The 21,162-nt window shown below is 42.3% G+C and overlaps 2 protein-coding genes across 2 annotated transcripts in view; both read left to right on the forward strand.

Annotated features, from left to right (window-relative positions):
- LOC309674684 (WASH complex subunit 2-like) overlaps nt 1-7,936 on the forward strand; it is a 36,914-nt gene extending 28,978 nt beyond the window's left edge. The window contains exons 28-31 of the mRNA XM_082486779.1: nt 507-719; nt 2,886-3,494; nt 4,098-4,272; nt 7,432-7,936. Coding sequence (XP_082342905.1) covers nt 507-719; nt 2,886-3,494; nt 4,098-4,272; nt 7,432-7,568 — 1,134 coding nt within the window. The 3' untranslated portion in view covers nt 7,569-7,936. The remainder of the gene's footprint in view (nt 1-506; nt 720-2,885; nt 3,495-4,097; nt 4,273-7,431) is intronic.
- A 2,942-nt stretch (nt 7,937-10,878) lies between these two features.
- ZFAND4 (zinc finger AN1-type containing 4) overlaps nt 10,879-21,162 on the forward strand; it is a 28,212-nt gene continuing 17,928 nt past the window's right edge. Inside the window, exons 1-2 of the mRNA XM_082486212.1 lie at nt 10,879-10,936; nt 11,602-11,901. Coding sequence (XP_082342338.1) covers nt 11,718-11,901 — 184 coding nt within the window. The 5' untranslated portion in view covers nt 10,879-10,936; nt 11,602-11,717. The remainder of the gene's footprint in view (nt 10,937-11,601; nt 11,902-21,162) is intronic.

Here is a 21,162-nt window from a genome sequence, read left to right on the forward strand (position 1 = left end):
CCCATTTCAAACCTGACTCTCAGCAGCACTATTTACTTCATTTGGGGGCAGAGGGTGGGCTCCTCTTTAACCTGCTATTCTTCTCAGCACTATTTTAAGTATGTTCAGAGACTCTTAGGGGTTTGAGGTTTTGATTATGTCCCTCTTCTGACATATAACAACTAAGAACTGTCTATATCACAGTACCACTCTTAACTTCAGAACCGTTGTTGTTCTCAGACAGGATACTGAGCTACATAGGTGTTTGGTCTGGCATAATGTGGCCATGATGTTCCTGAAGCTCTTATACAGAGTAATAGTGTTGAGCACTCCACAGACTTAGTGAGACAGAAGATGTGGGAGGCACAGAAGCGCGTAGGTGTGAGAAAGGCCGGAAACTTGTAGGAGTAGACCTTGAATGCCTACATACGCTAGTTCTTGCTGCTTCTCTGGAGCCGTGCTTGCTCTTGAGCAGTATTAACATGATTTCTTTTTGTGTGTATGTTTTTGTTTGCTCTGTTTTGTAGGCTAACTTAGCTATTAACCCTGCAGCCTTACTACCTGGTGCAGTGCCTAAGGTCTCCAATGTAAAGTCCCCCTTACCAGTTCTGGACACTCCATTGCATGAGCCAAAGGATATACAGAACAGCGAAGTCTTCTCTGCTGCAGGAAACAATGAAGAACTAGGTGTAAGCTTTGATCAGCCTATGCAAGCGGATACCTTGCACAGCGCCAATAAGGTAACCTTGGTGTTTAGGAGGATAGAAATGGGGTTTAAAAACACAGTCTGTCCTTGTGCAGGAATTTGTGTTTTAGTATTCAAGTTCTGCTAACAGTGTGGTCTATCTGAATCTAAATGGAGATGTGGAAATCTAATCTCCTGTCATCTCTGTGGACCACTGAAGAGAAAGTGAAGCTCACTACATTCTTAGCTCTGTAAGGGGCTTATGCATAGGCCTAATTCTGTGCCTTTTTAAGGTATATGTGTACATCCCCAAAGTGGTTTTCCCTGTAGATTAAAGGTATTTTAGCATAACATCTTGTTCCATCCTGGGAGACACCAACCTGAAAACCATAAAAAAGGCATTTCTCTAGGCCAGCTATGAAATACTTTATGGACAGCTGCTGTGGCAAGATATCAAGAACACATCACTGCTGTAGGTTGACCTTTACTTTCTCTGTGGATAAAAATGTCATGTTGTCCTGAACTGTTGCTCCCAATTCTTTTTCAAAAAAGCCCAAACCTTTGTTTTTAAAGAAAGAACCCACACAAAACCAAACCAAAAGTGTTACAGCTTTTGACGTGGCAGATCTCTGCCTCCTGATTCACTTTTTCTATTCATACCTTTTACTTTATGAAAAGGGCATATTCTAATTAAAGATTTAGTGGTTCTTTCAAGAAAATGCTTTAAAAAAGAAAATATTTGATCTGGGTCTTATGATTTTATAAATCTCTTGGTTTCTCTGAGAGCAGAAATTTGAATAAGATAACTTAGGATCTTTATTTTTTTTTTCTTAATGCTGATGAGGCTGTTCATTACTAGATGAGCAGCAGAGGCAACTTGGGAAGATGCAGCAGCTATCGCCACAATGACTCCTGACAATGACACCACAATGACTCCACAATGACAATAACTTGACTCCTTAGTGTCAAATGGTCCTGAAGCTTGTATATTAGCATGTAGGCACAGTTGTTTCCAATAGCAGCCTGTCCTGCGCAACAGACAAAACCCTCTATTATGATGCTCTTAAATAGATAGGCTTGCAAAAGAATAGAGCTTCTGTAGCTGTTTATGGCCAACCTTGAATGTTCATTTTAGCACAGTGGTGATGCATGTTTGTTTACAGAAGTAATCCCAGAAGCATCTGGGTAACTATACAGTTCATGTTTTTGTGGCTTAGGTTACGTGTTTTAATTTTGGCCTTTTATTGCTGCTTGAACCTTTCAAGTTTGAGTTTAAGCTGTAGATATATGCAGCCAAATGAACTTTTTTCCAAAGGCTGGAGCAAAGCAACCTACCTTCCAGCTGTCTTTTCAAAGAGCAGAGTGTGTGGAGCAGGAATCAGTTTAAGTGTGTCTCCCTTCCATCATAATTTTCCTGTTTTTAGAAGGAGAAGGACATTGTCGTCCTACTCCAAAACAGCAATTAAAAAAAAAAAAAAAAAGGCAAACAAACAAGGGTAAAGGCGGTTGTACTGATCTGTTTCCTACCTCTGTGAATACACCTGTCCATGTGGAATATGGTAGAGGCTATAATGGAAACTTGCAGGGGGTCTTCTTTAAAAGTAGCTGAGGAATGAACTGCAGCAGGCTATGCATAAAATGAAATTAAATGGAAAACATAATTAGTCATGACTCGGGCAGACTAACTGCACTGTAGAAGCCCCTGGACTAGCAAGCTGTCAGACTGACTAAGGTATTACCTAAAGCCGAGGGGCTAGAGTGGCTTGCTCACCTGTGTTGTGACTCTACTTGTAAGTGCTCTTGCTTTTGTGCCCCAGTTCCACCTGCTGTGGAATGACCAGAGAGCAGCAAATCCTGGGTTATTTTTCTGAACCTTGCTGCAAACTACTCCAAGCCTGAATGTCCCACTTGTCCATCTCTTCTCCCTATAACCCAAATCAGTGTCTGTTCAGCGTTCCTTGTTCAAGATTGCCAACGAAGCATTTGTTTAAATGTGCATGTAGCTGTTTAAGTTACTTAGATCAGAGCTGTGAGCAGAACTTGTAGTTAATTCGGTTTCAGTGTGCTGGTATGGAATGGGCAATGCACGTTAATTGCAGTGTTGTGAAGGTGGACAAAGTGCTACAAGAAAACATAACTGGAATCCTAACCTGTTTTCTGTGGAGTGTGAGGGCTTTTTCCTTCTGTATAACCCTGCTCTGCTTTTACTCGTTTCTTGCAGACCAGGATCAAGGTTACAGGAAAACGAAGACCTCCTAGCAGAATGGCCCGCCGTCTAGCTGCCCAAGAGTCTGAAGAGAGTGAGGAGGTGGACAGTGCTAAAGAATCACAATTATCTCTACCAAAACAGATGCCAGCAATAGTGAACATAAAGGAGCCCCTTGCTACTGAAGCAGAGTCCAAGGAAAACGGCTTTCTCTCTGGCTTGTCGCTACCAGCTCGTGGCAGTGTTTTGTCTGCTGGGACAAACAAACTTCCTCCAGAATCCACAGACCAAGGGGATGATCTGTTTGAATCAGAAGACCTTTTTGCCAGTAGCTCAACATCCAGACCAGCTGCACAATCAAAGTTAAAGGAGGGAATGCCAGACAGCGTGGCTAACAAACCCATCAAGGGCAGGGAGAAAAAGCCTGATCTGTCCGTTCTGAGTGATCAGGACAGCAATGATCTCTTCCAGCCTGCACAGCAAAAATCTTCAACGAAAAGCAGCCCTACACCTTTTCTGGAAGAAGAGGAAGACTCTCTCTTCAGCTGTCAGAAAACTGGAAAAAAAGAGTTGAAGTCTGCTGTCTGGCAAGCTGTTGACCCTACTGCCCAAGATATCTTTGAGGTAATGGTCAAGCCTGCCACCTTGGCCTTTTTGATCCCCAGGGCCTTATGCAGATCCCTCTACTTAGACACAGGCTTAATGGAGGCTGCTGAGTAGGATGGGGTGTGCAGGACAGGTAGTGAAGTAAACTGTCAATCATGCTCTGCTGCTGGGCAATAGAAACACTTTCTTTGGATGTTCATCCCCTTATTAGCAAGAGTGGATTGAAAGGCAGAGCCTTAACACAGAGCAGGCATGTCCCTGAATGGGCTGTGACAACATACCTATGATTATGACCTCTTTGAGAGTAATAAAGTATTTGGGTCTTACCTGTTAGCTTTCTGTTCAATGCAGAGCAGCTCAAATATCTCTTTTAAAAAAGAAGTAAAGTTGGCAGGCTGGGCAGCTGATACAAGCCCCTGTGTGCTGTACTTGACCTGTGCACAATCCCACACAAAGGCACTCCTGCCAAGTCCTCCATGGGGAGAAGGGACTTAAACCTCTTGGGTTTGAGAAGCCCAAGGCTGTCAGTCTTCTAAACATCTCAGGTACTGTGTATGGGTAATTTGACTATTCTCTTGAAGTGTATTACGTATTGATGATCTCTCTATGCTTTGCTCCAAGGATGATATATTTGCTACTGAGGCAATTAAACCAATGCACAAAGCAAAAGAGAAAATGCCAGAGACTAATCTGTTTGACGATAACATTGATATTTTTGCGGATCTCACTGTAAAACCAAAAGAAAAGAAGACCAAGAAGAAGGTGGAACAAAAATCCATATTTGATGATGATATGGGTAAGTGTCTAATGTCTTGCTGCTAATCTCATAATATTGTCCCAAGTTGCATTCATCAGAGATGTTTTAGAACTCTTTGCTTGCTTTTAAATTTTCAACTGCTCTGAAATATCTGGTCATCTTTGAATTTTCATGTTGGATGAGAACTTCCTAGATTTGTAGAGCTAGCACGGCATTTAAATGGTTTAGAAGAGTGTACAAAATTCTTCTGAGAGAAGGAATAGTTTAATTCCTGTAGGTATTTTCTCACCTGTGGGAACTAGAAAATTTCTTGTCTGGAGTAAGAGACTAATCTCATGTTGTTACAGCTCTAAAAGATAAATTCTCTGTTTCAATTTGCACAGTTTTATATCGTACTTTCAGATGAATCACTGATGTGAAGAAATTAACATCTCTTCCCACCCAACCTTCACTATTATGTTGACTACCTTGGAGCACATAAGGTTTTGTTTACATCCATGTATACCCAGAACAGTTAGAAATACTACATCTGAGAGCAAAAGTTTGCCCTGTATAATTTGTTAAAATAGCACCATATAGTAATGTGAAATGATGCAAAACATGTTCCTTTTTTGTTCTCAACCAGTGGAGATATCAAAAGTCATTTTATCCCTGCCTGTGTGTGTCTGTTCTCAGGCTCTTCATGTTTATAGTTCTTTGGGTTTGCATGTATTTCTTTTCCTCTAAGACAAAAAAATCCCTTTTCTAGCTTTGATTCTTGTCAGTCTTCGTTCTTTCTAACCTATTCAAAATGAATCTGACTTATCACTGTTTTGCTTGGAGTGCTGTTAAGCATTCCAGCCTGATGGAATGACCTGGCTGAAGTCTGTAAATGTGTTAGAAAACTTGCCAGAGAATGAACATCTTAAGAAGGTTTTGAAATCTTAATTGCTATAAAAAAAAAGACTTAAATGTTTGTGGGCAAGGTATTTGAAATATGTATTGGATGATTATAATTTCTTATTTTAATCATTTACGTTTTTTCAGGTAGCCTATAGCAAATGAAAGAATTTCCCAAGTACTTCAGCACAAAAATCCAGACCTCGTGTTGAAAAAAAAAAAAAAAACCAGAGTACCACTTGAAAGTATCTTGAAAAATTGGCCAAAACAGAACCTGTTGTTTGCACTTCCACTTTTGACATCTACTCTGGTCCTACATCATCTTGTTTGAAGTCAGATCAGATCTTGATACCTATAGCATTTACAGCACCCTGTATCTGATAGACTTCATCTTCCTCTAGACTCTTGACTGTTTTATGGTGCAGCCATAGGTATGCAGCTACTTTGTGCCCAAAGCTGTGGAGCTACAGAACGCCAACAGGAGCGTAGGGAAGATGCCTGAGGGTGAGGATGCCCTGTTGGCTGCAGAGTGGTAGAACTAGCACTTGCCTATGCTTCAGGTTAAGAGTTGGCTTAAGTGACCATGGCTGTGTATTGTTGTCTTAGGGACATCCTTTTTGCTACAAATAAAACAGCAAGTGGGTGCAGTTTGTGGGGGGTGGAGACTGCAAGCTGCTTTCCTTCTTTGTTCTACCGCAGCTTCTAGTCGTTATTTTACTACATTTATGTTGGGCTTGTGGTGGCAGTATTAGAAAAACTTTCTTGGGTGTTTATCCTCCTAGCCTCCTCAGTGACCTTATGGCTGATGACACAAACATCTTGATGTCACCTCTGCCCGCCTGGGAGAGTCTGCAAAATGGTGACTGAGCTTTATTGTGCATTGACAAATACTGCTTTCCACGGCCAAAAACTTCCTATTCCTTAAGCCTTGTCATAAAGTGGGAGTGAAATCTCTACTGCTGATGACACTCACTGTACTTCCCCTCTGCTTTGAAGCTAATCCATGTGATAGCTCCTGGCTTTGGAGTGATGCCAGCAGGGAATTACTCTGTTTTACTGCCTTTCTAGACTGCTCGTGTGCTGAAATGCTGTCCTGGATTATTCCTGTGTAATCCCTATAGTCAGCACAGTAGCAGACACATGTAGCAAGAAGAGAAAGGCAAGCACATTGTGATAGGCTACTCCGTGCCTGGCCTTTGCCTAAGCTTAGGGTACATCCTGAAGGCTGAAGTTTTTGTACTTTGGACCAGTAAATGGCTATTAACCTCTGTTTAAGACCTGTGTTTTCTTTGTAGGGATTCAAGACCAGTTAGGTGCTACTTAAACTGGCCTTGTGAATCACTAGTGATCTGCATATCTCAGTCTTGTAAATTTTTTCTATCACCTCGTAGTCCAACTGCATAATCTGAGTATCCTAAATTTAAAACCTTGGTGTGTAAGAAGAGATCGCTGTTGTATGTGCCAGCAACATTTCAGCGTGTGAATGGTAGCAGGTCCATCTCTTTCCATGAGCATAGTCCTAAACACAAGTTGTATCAGGCACAGCAGGAACTGCAGGTCTGTGAGCCCTGCTTCTGGCACAGGTTATCCAGTTTTGTTTCTGCCTGTTGTTATGCTTCAGGAGCATAATAGCAACATGATATTTTTCTACTTTGTGATCCTAGTTATTTGTAACAGAAAGGCTTGTATTGAGGATGGTGGTGGGAGATCTTGATTCAGGACTGTAAATGGACTTTTTGAATATTCAGCAGGATGGCAGTTGTAGCTGTCTGCCTCTTTGCATCTTAGCTGTGCTCTGTTCTTAAGTGATTTATGCTGAGTTATTGTGCTGTAGATTAAAGACTCTCGTATAGCTAGTGGATGTCCCAACAGTAGTCGCTAGCAAGTACCATCTTTTCCTCTTCTGATTTTCTTTGGCAACAATCTCACAGCTGTGAGATCTCTGAGGTTCCTCAGATGCTAATGTTCTAGATAAGATGGATGTTATCTGGCACTTGCACGATGGAATTTATTGTGGAGGCTTAATTTATTAGTACTTCTCAAATGCTTATGAGATCTTGAACATGTTATAAAATACAAGTATTATTCTGCTCTACTGAGAAGAAAAAATACTCTTAATTTGACTTGGAGCGAACAGCTCCCACGTATGTCCTTACAAATGCATCTAGAATCACAAGCAGCAGGAAAGCATTTGTTTATCACAGAATGTCCTTGGCAGTCACTGCTGTGTGCTGGAGACTCTTCTGTACAATGTTACTTCTGTTTGGCAGTCACTTCACATTAAAATCTTTTTTTTTTTTTTTTTTTCTTCTCCTTTAGATGATATCTTCTCTAGCAGCCAAGTCAAGATACCCGTTCCCAAAAGCAGATCTTCCCAAGCAGCCTCAGAAGCAAAATCTGAAAGCAAGACACTGAGCACATTTGATGACCCGCTGAATGCCTTTGGAGGCCAGTAGCCAAGGGGAGTATGTTGCAGAGATGCCTTCCTTACACCCTATCCAGTACTAATACTCTGGATTCTGGAATCCAGTATAGCTGAAATGAGATGGCTGTGGACATTTAAATGAGATGGCTGTGGATATTAAATGAGATAACCCATTTTAAATGGTTAGTATTCTCTTGTGCTTGGTCTCATTGTGCTAAATGATATATTTTTACAAAAACCAATAACCTCCTGCTATATTGTTTCCATGTGGTGCCCAGATGACTATAGCCTGTGCAATACCTGCAATGAAGTAATCTATTATACAAAGTATAGTTTGTTTTATTGAACAAATCTATAGAGAAAATAATTGATAACTAGTAAATGGAATCTGTTAAACTACATCTGTCTGTATGTCTTACTTCCCTCTTTATCGCTTGCTAAGGATGTCTGCATCATGACTTGAAAACAACCAAAACCGCTACCATGCCTTGTCTGGGTCAGCTGCCACTCTACTGAGCTTATGTTAGGGTAAGGCTGGGTTCTGTTATCTCCTCTTACATGTAATCAAGCAGTTAACAAGTCTTAGTGCAGGACTTGACACCAGATAGAGATAAGGTATTTCATATTGGCAGCTAATGTGGTCTATAAAAATAATGGTTAAAACTTCTCTGCCAGAAAGAGTGTGTTATAGACGAGCACCTAGTGCTCCATGAAAACAACAGAAACCTAACGTCTTCTGTTCAAGTTGTAAGCTACTAAATGAGATTTTTCACTTGGCTGGATTTGTCGAAGTTTTGCAAATTACACTTTCCAAGTCCATCAGTACTGAGCATGCCTGGTCACTTCCAGGTTAACAAGCCAACGTGCCCACCTTAGTGCAGAGACTCCCTTGTGCCCAAAGGGTTACTGTCTATTTTCCTTTTGCATCTGTAACACATTGTAGGCTGTTTATAGGAGGTCACTATCTTGTGGAATCCCTTTAACTGTCCAATGCATTTGGCTTAACCTTCTTGCTTCCTGTATTTTCTAGATTGCCCTTCTGGAACTGATGCCATTAACCATACTTGATGCCCAGTGGTAGACATTTGCTCTCCTGCATGCATACAAGCACAGCAAATGCATAAATGCAGATGGATCAAATGTTTCTCTTATTTTACCGGTGACTGGCTGCAATTCTGACTTTAAAACTAGATGCACTGTTTTTATGATAGTGATGTACTTTATCTTCAGCTCTTAAGACTGTTGTGCTGTGAATTTAAAGCATGTGCTTAGAGGACTTCTTTGAGAGCAATTCCCACTTTGACTGAAGCCCTTGTCCTGAGACATTTGCTTCAGGCTCTTGTTTCTCAAGTTGGATTTACTTTATCAGGCACAGTAAATACTATAGCCAAAGCATCTAGCGCTAATGAGTATAAAGCAGAAGGGAAGGTTGGAAGGGATAAAGGAGAAACATCGTGTATTGATTTGCACCATAGGTGGGCCTGGCAATGATTCATTGTAAGTGGGGGGTAAGTTGGGAGTAGCAGCTTGGAAAAGAATGTGGGAGCTATTTGCAAATGGGTGTCTACAGTGAGAGCACTTGCACTTTATTTATAGGCATTACATCTGCTGCATATGCCTCGTACATGATTTGGACTGCTTCTTTACTCCTTTCTTCTGTGCTTAGAAGGGCTTCAAAGAGAGGGGAGAGAGGAAAAAGATGGTGAATTCTTCTGTTTCTTTTCTCCGTCTTCCTTTCTTCTTTGCCCTTTGCATTAATAACTTCTGTTAGCATTGCAAAGAGTGCTGTTCACAAGCCATGAACCTTGGGGGCCAAAAGCTGTTGAGTGTGCGTGGGGGAAGCTCCTGCCTTAAAAGTGTTTTTTAAACTTTACTGAGCTTACACATTAAAGAAAAGCTCTTGATAGAAACTTGCACTATGATATAGATCAAAACCTTTCCTCCCCCCTAGTCTTTCTAAACTGGAACAGGGAGAGCCTCTTCCCCCTATTGAAATGTGTGGTCCTCAAATTAACTTCCCAGAACAGACGGCAAATCCTGGTCTAGGCACTTCACTTTTGGGAGGCCTTAGTCTTTTTTTTAATGGAGTTTAACTGAGTTTCAACTTGGGGTGTTTTTTTTGGGTTGTTTGGTTGGGTTTTTTTTGGTGTTTGGTTTGTTAGGGTTTTTTTGCATATTTGATAAACAGTGGCTGCCTTTTGTGGGAAGGACATGGCCGGAGGCTGGGTGTTCGCACACCCAGGGCTCACTTGAGTGTTTTAACTGGGAGTGAAACCTAACAGCTAACGGAGTCGGGGTCGGTCTTGCATAATTTAAAACCCAAATGGAAAGTTAAAGCGGTTAATGTAATTAGCACCTCCTTAATAAGCTAAGCTTGTTTTCTCTAGTTATTCCGCCGGCGGACTGGGGCGGTCTGAGGAAAGCGCTGCTCCTGCAGACAGGCCCCGCTGCCTCCCCTTGAAGCGGGAGGAGAGTCGAGCACTGACCCGGAGCAGAAGCGCTGAGCGCAGCTCTCCTCTCCCCGCCGCCGCCGGGCCGCCCCAGGCCCGCGTCCCGCTTGAGGCCGGGGCAGGCAGGACTCGTCCCCGTCCTGCTCCCGCTGGGCCCAGCGCCGCGCTAGTCCGCGTTAGCAATCCCTGAGCGGCTCTCGGGCCGGTTTTGAGCTACAAACGATGTTTTTGCACGGTTTCCTTGAGGAAAGGCCAACGCCGGTGGAGGGAGGCCACTGCGCCGCCATCGGCCCCGCCCCCATTGGCCTACACATCCCAGGAGAGACAGCGGCCTGCGGGGCGTCTGTCACGTGACCGCCACTGTGAGCGGGTGGGAGCGCGCTGCATCCGGGTCCTTCCCCGCACACGCTCCGCCGCCCCGCCTCTTAACGACCACAACAAGCCGGGGCAGCGCGCGGCGGCCCCGGCGGACACGCGCCCCTGACGGCGCCGGGAGCACCGCCCCTCGAGGGAGCTGATTGGACGAGCTGCATGAGCACGGGCGTCGCATTGGCCCGTAGGAGGATGCCCGGCGGGGATGTCATAAAGGCTAGGTAGGCGCGGAGGCTGCCGGGGAGCGAGCGGCGGCGCGGGCGTCTCCCGGGTCCTACCCCTTTCCAGTGGCGGCGGCTCCCGGCCCGTGAGGCCCGCTGGGGCTGGCGAGCTCCTGTGAGGCGCGGCGGGCGGGGCTGCACGGGGGGAGAGGAGCCTCGTCTCCCCCCGAGTGGGCCCAGCGGCGGCGGCGGGTGAGGTGAGACCCCGCCCTCCCTCCCTTCTCCCGTCGCCGACCGGCCCGGAGGTCTCCGGGCCCTCGGGGGTGCTGCTCCCCTCCGGCGGGAGCGCCGACCGGGCGCGAGGAGAGAGGGGCAGTGCTGTAACCCCTTCCCTCACCGGGCCCCGCCGGCGTGAGGTACGTCCCCGGAGGCGGGGGAGGTGCCCCCGCGAGGTTGGGCTGGGGGGCGGTGGGGCCCCGCGTCCCAGCCGGGGTGTGAGGCCGTCCCGGGGCGCGGCGGCGGCGGTCGGGGGTGGTTGGGGAGGTGGGTGGGCAGCTGTTCCCGCTCCTTTGTTTGCGGGCGCTCCGCTCCGCTGGCCTGGGTCCGGCCTGCAGCCCCGGCGCGGGGGGCCGCGCCGAGGCGGGGACTGGAGCGGGCCGGGAGGGGAGGGGAGGGGGACAGAGCTGCCGTCTCCTCCACCGCCTTCCCCACCGCCTTCCCTGAGCCCGGACGAGCCCCCGTTTTGAAAACGGTCTTCCTGGAGTTTTTCTCCAGCTTGGACCCTGCTGAGGGCTCAGCCCTTGTCGGGAGGCTTTGGGCGTTAATGTCGCAGGTCGGGTTGTCGTGCAAACAAAATGGAAATAAAAAGGTGGTAGGTAGGACCTGGCATGCTGACTGAAACTAGAGTCCTAAAACTGCTGATGTTAGTAACTGATGTTACTAATATCGTTTGTGGTTATCTGTTGCGCGACCTAGATACTATTTTACTGCTTCTTAATTTATTGTTCGTCAAAAATAAATTGAAACTGTCTTTAACAGCTACGTTCAGACGTTGTTAGAACTATGCTTGTTTGCTTTATAGGTGAAAAATCCCAAACATGAACAGCAATGCGCCACACCTGTCCTCAAAGCTGACTTGGCTAGAAGAGGAACGTAGTTTCCTGACAGATCTTACAAAGAAGTCGTAAATCCTTTGTAATGGCAAACAAGAAAGAGCCTCCTTTTTTCAATGAAGATAATATGGGACCGTTTCACTACAAGCTTCCTTTTTATGAAACTATGGAGCTCTTCATTGAAACGCTCACAGGAACATGCTTTGAACTGCGAGTTTCCCCCTTTGAAACAGTTATTTCTGTGAAAGCTAAAATTCAAAGACTGGAAGGTACTATTCTCTCTTATTTCGGCATAAACTTTATTGCTCTAGGAAGTCTTGTTTTACAAATTATAATTGCTAAAATCAAACCAGATAATTTAAGTGACTTGTTCAGTAATGTGTATAAGCTAGGCACTCGGTTTATGGCTTAGGTTTGATTGGAACTGAGTTGTTTTTCTGTTCTTTCCTTTTCCTTATGGTTCGTGGCTTAGGCTTCACTGGAATGTGTATTTTTTGCTCTTCTTGTTGTTGTGGGTTTTTTTGTATATCACTATTAAGATAAAACTTAAAAAGCCCATGGTAAATCATTAATTGTTTTTATATTATACAGGGTACAGTATTTTTGGTGTTGAAAGGATCCTCTGACACAAGCTGTTAACTAGCAAGGTTATAAACTTGAGTCTTACAATAAGTCTACATTGCAACTGTCTGAGCATACTTTAAACTATGGCTCTTGCTTCTTAGGTTAGTCAGTTTATGGTTTGTTTATGATACTGCAGTCACAAGAGCAACTGCAGTGCAGGCAAACCCCAAAGGCAGCTTGAAGTTACTGATTTGAATTTTGTTTAGGTGAGTGGTCTTTTGCTGGTAAAGGTCTGGCTATGCAATGCTTTGTCTTAAAGTGATGAACTTGGCACATCTTGCAAAGTGAAAGCCTCCTTTAAGTTATAAGACCCATCCTGGTGCTAATGCATGGAGGAAAGATGTAGGTTAGTCCTCTGTCACCCCTTTTCCTCTATGATGGGAATGATCCTGCGTGAAAGAATGTGATTTGAAATATGTACGTACACATTAGCTACTTTGCAGCGTTGCATCCTCTTTCTCATTTTGGAGGTGTTAAAGACCTGTGTAGCTGCACAAGCTGAGAGTACTGGAGTAGCTTATTTTAAGAAAAGGGACCCTCTCTTTCCCCAGTATACCTGTACACGTTTTTCATGCTTCTTTCTGTGTGGAACCCACTCTCTGGGACATGTAATATGATGCTTTAGACTTGAATCTAAGATATTCTCCTCCTCTTATTGGAAGTCTGCACTAATGGATGGGAAAAAAAAAAAAAAAAGCTGGCACAAGTCTTAAAACACAGAAGCATTGTAACAATAGGGATTGACTCTTTGCTGGTAAGGTCACATAGTAGAAGCTCCACCATGCAGATAACTAGAGTTTACATCAGTGCGGCTACATTAGTGCAGCTATGGGGATATGCTTTTGTTTCCTGTGGACAGGGCCATAATTTATCACAAGTCAGAGAACATGTTGAGGTGCTCCTGGAGGCTAGAGGTGAAACAAGGAAAGGAAAGGGTATTTTTTCTTCATGACTGAATATAGGTGTAGGAGAGATGCAAGCAGATACATGACAGAATGTTAACCAAGAGTGAATTAAAAGGGAGCATAGGCAATAGAGTCCAGGAGAAGGCAGGTTATCTGGACAGTATAGATGAAGGAGTAAACTTTAAAGGATGCATGAAGAGACCAGCAGGAGATGCAGGAAAGAGGAATTTGAATTTCTTGTGGTCCAAAATGGGAGATTGCGAAAAGACATACTGAATTATACCTACAGCTTATTATTGTTGGCAGGGTGTGCCTAGCTCCTAAAAGTATCATAATTACTTATTAGAAGAACAGCTCAGTAATAAAATTATAATATTGCTCATTCAGAATTTTGTTCATATGTTGTAGTTCATAGGATAATAAGGTTATTAAGAAGTAAATTTCATTAAAACATGAAATATAAGAGTTCACTGGTGTTATCATTGATTTTTTTTTAGAAGTCAGTTGAAATACCTTGATACTCCAGAATGAAGTTAAAAGATCTGTAATGTCTGATGAATATGATTTATGGGGAGCAGAATGAAAACATATTGATCGTCTGTGTGTGAAGGAGACAGACACACAATGACAAACTAATCTTATGTTGCATTTAGGGTTGCTATTGCATGTAAAAAAAAAAAACTTTTCAGGACAAAGTTCCTATTATAGTGCACAAGTTCAAGCAATGAATCACCCAGGTGGAGCAAAAATCCTAAAGTAATTTTGTAGTTGTGATTTAGCAAGGGAACTAGAAAGCTTATGTCTGTTTTGCTTTCTGCTGTTGTTTTTCACTTTTTGTCATTGTATTGTGTCAACTTTCATGGGGTGTGAACCTCTGTCATTTAAGCTGCACTTGCAGCTGGAGAATGCCTCTTACATTGCTGGGTGACTATGTAGGGTCCCTAGTATGCGTATTGTCTCCATGGTCTCATCTGGCTGTTGAGGATGACGGTATGTAAGCATACAAAAAGACAAGTTTGGGGAAAATTATCTGAGACCTGACATCTCTAAGAACAAAACCTAGAATTGTATCAGAAGTTAACAAATTTCTTCGAATGTCACCAATGCTTCTAATTGTAAGAGGCTAATAATAAAGCTAAATCAAGACAAACTCATCTTTGTCAACAATTGGAGTATCAATAGCTGTAGACTGTCTGCACTGTAATAAGAAAGGATAATGTGGATGGCATGTTAGGAATTTTGTGTGCTTCTGATACTGTTTGTCGTTCTTGGTGTCTGTTTAATGATCTGATGTTGAAAGGGTTTGTTTAGACAGCTGTAGTAGACATTGGTACCTCACTAAGAAAGAGCCCCAGATCTCCAGCTTTCTCTTTCCAGTTGGTTTTAGTCAGTAAAAATATGGGTAAAAATTTATTAATGGGTTGTAATGCACCTGAAATTTCAGTGTTAGTCTGCTGATAAATTGAAGTTAAAGCAGATCTGATGTGTGTTTGGATCAGATCCAGGCATTTGTCCTCAAATACGTTCCATTCAAAGTAAGCACATGGTATTGAAAAATTTAGGTTTGTTATAATGTTGAATTTGGAGCCACCTAGGGTAAATCATGCCTAGTCTCAAAATTCACTGAATAATCCTTTTAAAATGGTACACTGGAGAAGAAATAGCTCCCTTTGTACTGGTGGCATAAAAGCTAGCATACGCACAGCCAGCAGCTTAGCATAGTGTTGCCAGCAGTGCTACCTACTCCTTTGGTTTTACTTGTTGTTGATTATTTTTATTTGAGAGCAGGATCATGTGTTGATGGGCATGGATAGGGTGGTACCTGAGTTTCAAGGTGACATGAAAGACTGAGCTTTAACACATGAATGGTACTTAAAAATAGCAGGATTTAATTGAAAAAGGAAATAACGTTTGGTTTTGTTTGTTTTGTTGTTTTTTGTTTTTTGTTTTTTTTAATTGAGAGGATCTCTTGTTTCCTTTATGGCTCAAGTCTTTGTAGCAGCTGGGCAAAGTTGTGTTCTTAATTTGGAAAGACCAATTATTATATTGTATTTTATAGCAAGAACATTCAGATAGATATTCCGAATAGTGGTTAATTCTTTCATTTGTTAAACAACCATAGATAATACTTGTAAACGTGTGTTTGGTAAGATAGGATTGAGTCTCAAGGGAGGAGGGTTTGGGATTTGGTGTTGGTATTATTATTACCATTCTTATTAATGTGCAGGAATTAATTTGCATTCCGCAGTATGGAGTGTCAGGCCTTTATTTATGTAGTTAGCTTTAAAATAAGAAAAACTCATGGTTTGTTCAATGACTGCTTGCAGCTGAATTTTATCATCTGTATGTGGAAACGGATACCTTTAGATGAAAATTCAGAAGTGTTCTCTTGTTCTTACATTATTGTAAAGGGGCAAAACAGAACTAGCTTTCAGAGTACATCTTAATTTGGAATGCTTGCGTTCAGCAGGGAATGACAGATGCAACAATAATTTTGTTGTTGTACGTGTGTGTACTCTGAATTCATCATGAGAGTTGTTATTTTTCTTTGGTCTTTTTGCTGTCATTATTTTGCTGCCTATGTACAGCAGCTTCACCTAAAGTGAAAGGAACTGGCTGAATACCAAGCAGATTTCTTCTGGATGTTGTATTTCTTTCGCTATTCTGTGAATTCAGAGTATGTCATAATGGTATTTATTACTACTTGTGCTACTTGCGTTAGAAAAAATAGCTATGCTTCTGTCAGGACTGGAGTGAGTGGATTGCACAAGTGAAAGAGTTTTTAACAGAACCAATCTTGCTTCTGTCTACTATTTTTCCGCTGTGTCTCCTGTTTGCTTTGTCGTTTGCCTCTTTACTGTGTTGATAGAGACTAGAAGTTCATGAGGCTTTTTTTAAGCTTATGCTTTGTCTGAGCTGGGAAAACGTTCCTGCAAATGCAAGCTTGTGCCCAGATCAGGAGGTTGGAGCAGCATCTGGAAGGTGTGAATAAGGTCACCTTTGTCAGGAAATTTTGTGGGCCTGTATTCAGTTACTGGTGACTCACTGCTGTTGGTCTCTTTGTCAGTCCCTAGGATAAAGAGTAGGTCAGTACTGACCACCACTTACACTAACGTAGCTTTACTGTCATGCAAATGAAAGCTGGGGGGTTTGACAGTTCTGAGAACGGTCCTGCTGCTGTAAGTTTTGCACCTCTTCCCTAGTGTAGCTAGTTTGTGGGGGCAAAAATAAGCCTGTCGGCCCAGCCTCCCTGTAAGCAGGAACAAAAAGTCAATGTTCAAGAAACTCTGCAGCAGTTTCAACCTTGGCTGTGTGAGAAACGCGCTCACTGTATTGAATTTTAGTCTGGGGCAAATTCGGTGGAGCAAAGAATATTTATTACAGCGCTGGGAGTTACACAGGGGGTTTCTCCTCCTGTGCCTCATTTTTCCCTTTACAACCGCTTGTTTTTATTTCGTATTCCTTATAATTATTCATGTTTCTTCTTGGAACATGGTTTGCATAATCAATGAGTTTTTGGAACGCGACCCACCCCCAAATACATAAACAATGAGTTCTGGGAATGCAACCCACCCCCAAATACATAGTCAATGAGTTCTGGGAATGCAACATGCCCCCCTCCCAGGCGGCATGCTTCCTCCGGGGTCTTCCTGATAGTCCATGGAGGGAGGGCCAAAGTCTTTATCACCATGTCCTTCTTGTGGCTTCTTCACTCCTTACACCTCTTTGGTTATCTTAGCTAACTACACCACCCTTTGTTCTGCAAATTTTCGGTAGTTCTAACTGTTGCTTTCGTCTGATATCCTATTTAAAACTATCCCTTTTCCAAACGCATAGCAAGCACACACCCATCTTAGCTGAAGCCATAGCGAGCACACATTCATTTTTAGCTGAAGCAAAATTTTTGCCAAATTACTTATTACAATTCCACCCTTTTTCTTTTTATCATCTAATTTTGCTGAAGCGTTTTACATTTATCTCGCAGGATTCTTCTATTTTAGCAAGAATTTGAGTGGCTTCTTCGAGGTTTTCTTCTTTCTTGGTTTTTCTCAAGATCATGATTTTCTGAGGAGTGGTTGCCACTTGCAGTCTTTGGACTACACTGTGAATTAATCTTATGAAACAGGATAGTTAAACAAGGCAGAAATAATAAACTTTCAAAAGGCACACAGCAGAATCAGTCTTAATTTCTTCCACCAAGCTATTTTCAGTAATTCATTTCACCAACTGGCATTTACCATTGAATTTAGAATGCCCAGTTTTTACACATCCAGAACAACTCATCCGGTGCCTGCTAAAACTCTTTCATTGTATCTTCTACATTCTCTTAATATTGTGAGCTGTTTTTCATTCCTGAGAATGGATTCATACCCTCCTTCTTACCTTTAAAGAGACTACTTTTTGGTACCCGGGTGTCGTGGTTTAGGCCAAAATCCGCTACTGGGACCTGGCGGACCCCAGATGGGACCGACAGAATGTTTTCATTAAGAAACGAAGTTACTGAACAAAATTGGTTCTGTTTTACCTCAAACTAGGACACCGGGTACAATTTTTGGCTTCGTTTTGAAACGTTAGGTATGACTTTGGTTTTTAAGGAAACCAAGTTCGGGTGAAATTTGAATCTATTTTTAAGACTTTATTTTTTACATGGGGTCTCCCCCATTCGATCTGAAAAGTTCCCCCCTTCCCAAGTCAAACAAGTGAGGGTATAATTCCATTCCAGGATTTCAATCGGACTCAAACTTGCACATCTCCACAGCCACTCTTCAGTCATTAAAGGTCCCCCCACAGACTCAGCAGTCAGTCACATTTCATTCTTTAGCTATGTCTGTTGCTAGATTGAAAAACAAGTTTTGTCCAAGAGTGGGGAATCCTAACTCTTTTTGTAACTGTTTTTGCAGCTTCTTGGTATATGCTCTTGTTTTGTACTTTTAATTTTTTTTCTTCTCTGTTTTGTGACCTTTGTCACGCCCTTCACTAGTTCTTCTTTTACCATATCTTGTCTGGAATATCCTAGTGACCTGCCTTAGTGAAGCAGAGCCTCTTTTTTTTTTTCCTTTTAGGACACCTTACTTTAATCTTGTTCCACCTATTCCTAAATTCTGTCCAACTCAATATTCTTGTTCGCCGTATTTGCACACTTTTAAACTCTCACCGGTATAACATTGGTGATTGATATGCATGTGCACAGTCATAGTATAAAAGGACTATCTACCCCAGGAGACCGTCTGAGAGCACTTCTGGCATTCGTCACCAGATACTAGAGATACCACTAGTGATAATACCACTAGAAGTGGAGGTCCAGCATGGCTTATATTCCTACCTCTCGTGCCTATTGGGGTGCTTCCAACAGCCGAGAAATAGTTCTTCTTGGCAGCGAGTACAGAGGCCAACCTGGTCTTGCCCTCCATCCTCTTTAGTTCGGTATCTCTGATTCTTGTGGCACAGTAGGGTTTTTTTTCTTCGTTCCTGGAACTTGTATTGGAGTTGATAGTTTAAGGATCTATAAACATTCTGGTTGGGTTGGTCCACATTACGTAATTTTCTGTGGATTCTGCAACAATAATATCTAATCTACTTACACTTATCTATTGGGGTATACTCACATCAGATCCACTAAAGATCGAAGACTTGGGAGAGGTACTGCTCCTGTCTGCCACGGGGACCTAAAATGACCTTATTACAATTATTACACTTAAACCGTATATACACGCAACAATTACAATCGCAGTAAAGTAGGGTCGAAGGGGTTGGATGCCACTCTAGTCCGAAGGCACTTTCAAGGCTTTTGCTGTCTCTTGCTCTCATGCAGCAGTACTGACTCTTATGCATCTTCTGAAAGCTCTCCAGGGCTTTTTCCTGTCAAAGCAAAAACACCAGACTTCCTTCTCATGGTTAATTTCCATATGCATACTTTGAATCTGTATAGATAATGCCTTCTTTTCTCTGGAGATAATCTAAAGCTCTCTTCAGAGTGTATAGTTCACAACTCTGGGTTGACTAATTCGCTGTTAATCCTTCTTCAATTATTGCTTTTTTTTCCCCTATTGATGACGACATAACTACTTGCTCTCTTTCCATCTATACATCAGGAGGAATCGTCTATAAAAATTTTTGGATATTTTTGTTGTTGTTGTTGTTTTTGTTTTATATATATATATAGGGCATCAGTGTGTTTATTAGGTCTCCTCTTATCCTGGTTTGGTAATTTATAAAGTCTAAACAATCATGTTCCATCTCCCCACTTGTCTGTCTATACAAGAATTGTGAAGGATTCGTGTTTCCATCTACTACGAGGGTAAAATCATTCCTTTCTATTAAAATGGTTTCGTACTTCACAATTCTGGAATCTGTTAACCACCGGCCAGGCTTTTGAGATAAGATAGTTCTCACAGTGTGGGGGGTATGTACAATTAAAGTTCCCCCAAAGGTTAATTTTCAGCTTTCTTCTACTAATATCGCTGTGGCCGCCACTGCCTGTATGCATGTGGGCCACCCCCGACATACTGGGTCTATTAATTTTGAATAGATATGTCACCGGTTTTCTTTCTCCGACGCATTCCTGCATTATGACTCCATGTGCTATCCATTCTTCTGCGTTTACAAAAAGGTGAAATGTTTTTTCTAGGGAGGGGAGGGCTAAACCCGGGGCTTTTATTAGCTTCTGCTTTAATTCTTTAAATTGCTCTTGTTCTTCTCCTGTCCACTTTATTGGACCTTCTTTTACTAGTTTGTCATACAAAAATTTTACTGATTGAGTGTATCCTTTAACCCATAATTTACAGTACTCTAGTAACCTTAAAATCTTTATTTTTCATTTCATTCTTGGGACACAATGCTGTAATTCGTTCTGGATTGATTTTTCTTTTTCTTTCACTAATTAGATGCTCTTACTTTCTTTTGTATAAACTGCACTTTTGTTGTTGAGACTCTTAATTCTTGTTCTTCAAAAAAAAATTTCAGCAAACATATCGATGTCTCCTTCTGACTTTTTGCTCTCTCTCTCTTGATACCAACAGGTCATTTACATATTGCAAGAATCTTACTGCGGGTTTTGCCTGGAACTCCTCTAAAATTTTCTCTAGTGTCTGTTCAAATAGATTTGGGAATTTTGTGAATCCTTGAGGCAGGGAGGTCCAGCGGAGTTGCTGCTTCTTTCCGGTGTCTGGATCTTCTCATTCAAAGGCAATTTCATAATCCAAGACTTCTCAGCTCCTGAGTCTACTAAAAAGGTGTAAATTTCCTCCTGGGGGCCTAATTTTAAATTTATCAAGGGCTCACTAATTCTTTCTTCCCCCAGGAGGTAGAGCCTTTGACACCCTTAATTGGTAGTGTATTCTTCCTGTTGACGTAACTCGATCTCTCTTTCGCCTGGGACACTCTTTCTTAAAATGTTCTTCTTGCCCACAATAGTAACACTTTCCACCGTCTGGGGCTCCTGATTTCATTCATATGGGCTTTTTTAAGCGGTGGCATATGGGCTCCTTGTATCTTGTATGGTCTCATCCCTGGCCTTGGATTCTGGAGCGCTGTAGTTTTTGTTATTTCTTTTACAGTCGCTACCATTAGTTTTGCTTTTTCCCTCTGCTTCTCTTCATCGCGCCTCACATATATACTTTTTGTGCTTCTCGTAACAACTCATTGATTCTTCTCTTATGCCAGTTTTCCATCTTTTTCATTTTTTTTTTTTTTTCTTAATATCTGGCCAGGCATGGGTGACAAAATTTACTTTTTAATAATTCCTGGCCAGCCACAGTCTCTGGGTCATTCTTAGAAAACTGCTAAATATTCCTTCAGAGCCTCTCCAAACACTCCGTCGGAGATTCCTCTTTCCCTTATTTACTTATTAAAAGTTTTGCTCGCATTTGACCCCCTCAGGGCTGCTTCTTTAATTCCCCTTATAATTAACGTCCGATAATCAGACACGTTTCTCCTTCTTGCGGGGTCATTTTGATTCCAATCAGGTCTTTGTAGGGATAACTTTTGGTCCCCCGCCACTCT

Source organism: Vanellus vanellus (genome assembly GCF_965231255.1).
Source record: "Vanellus vanellus genome assembly, chromosome: 7".
Classification (NCBI taxonomy): domain Eukaryota; kingdom Metazoa; phylum Chordata; class Aves; order Charadriiformes; family Charadriidae; genus Vanellus; species Vanellus vanellus.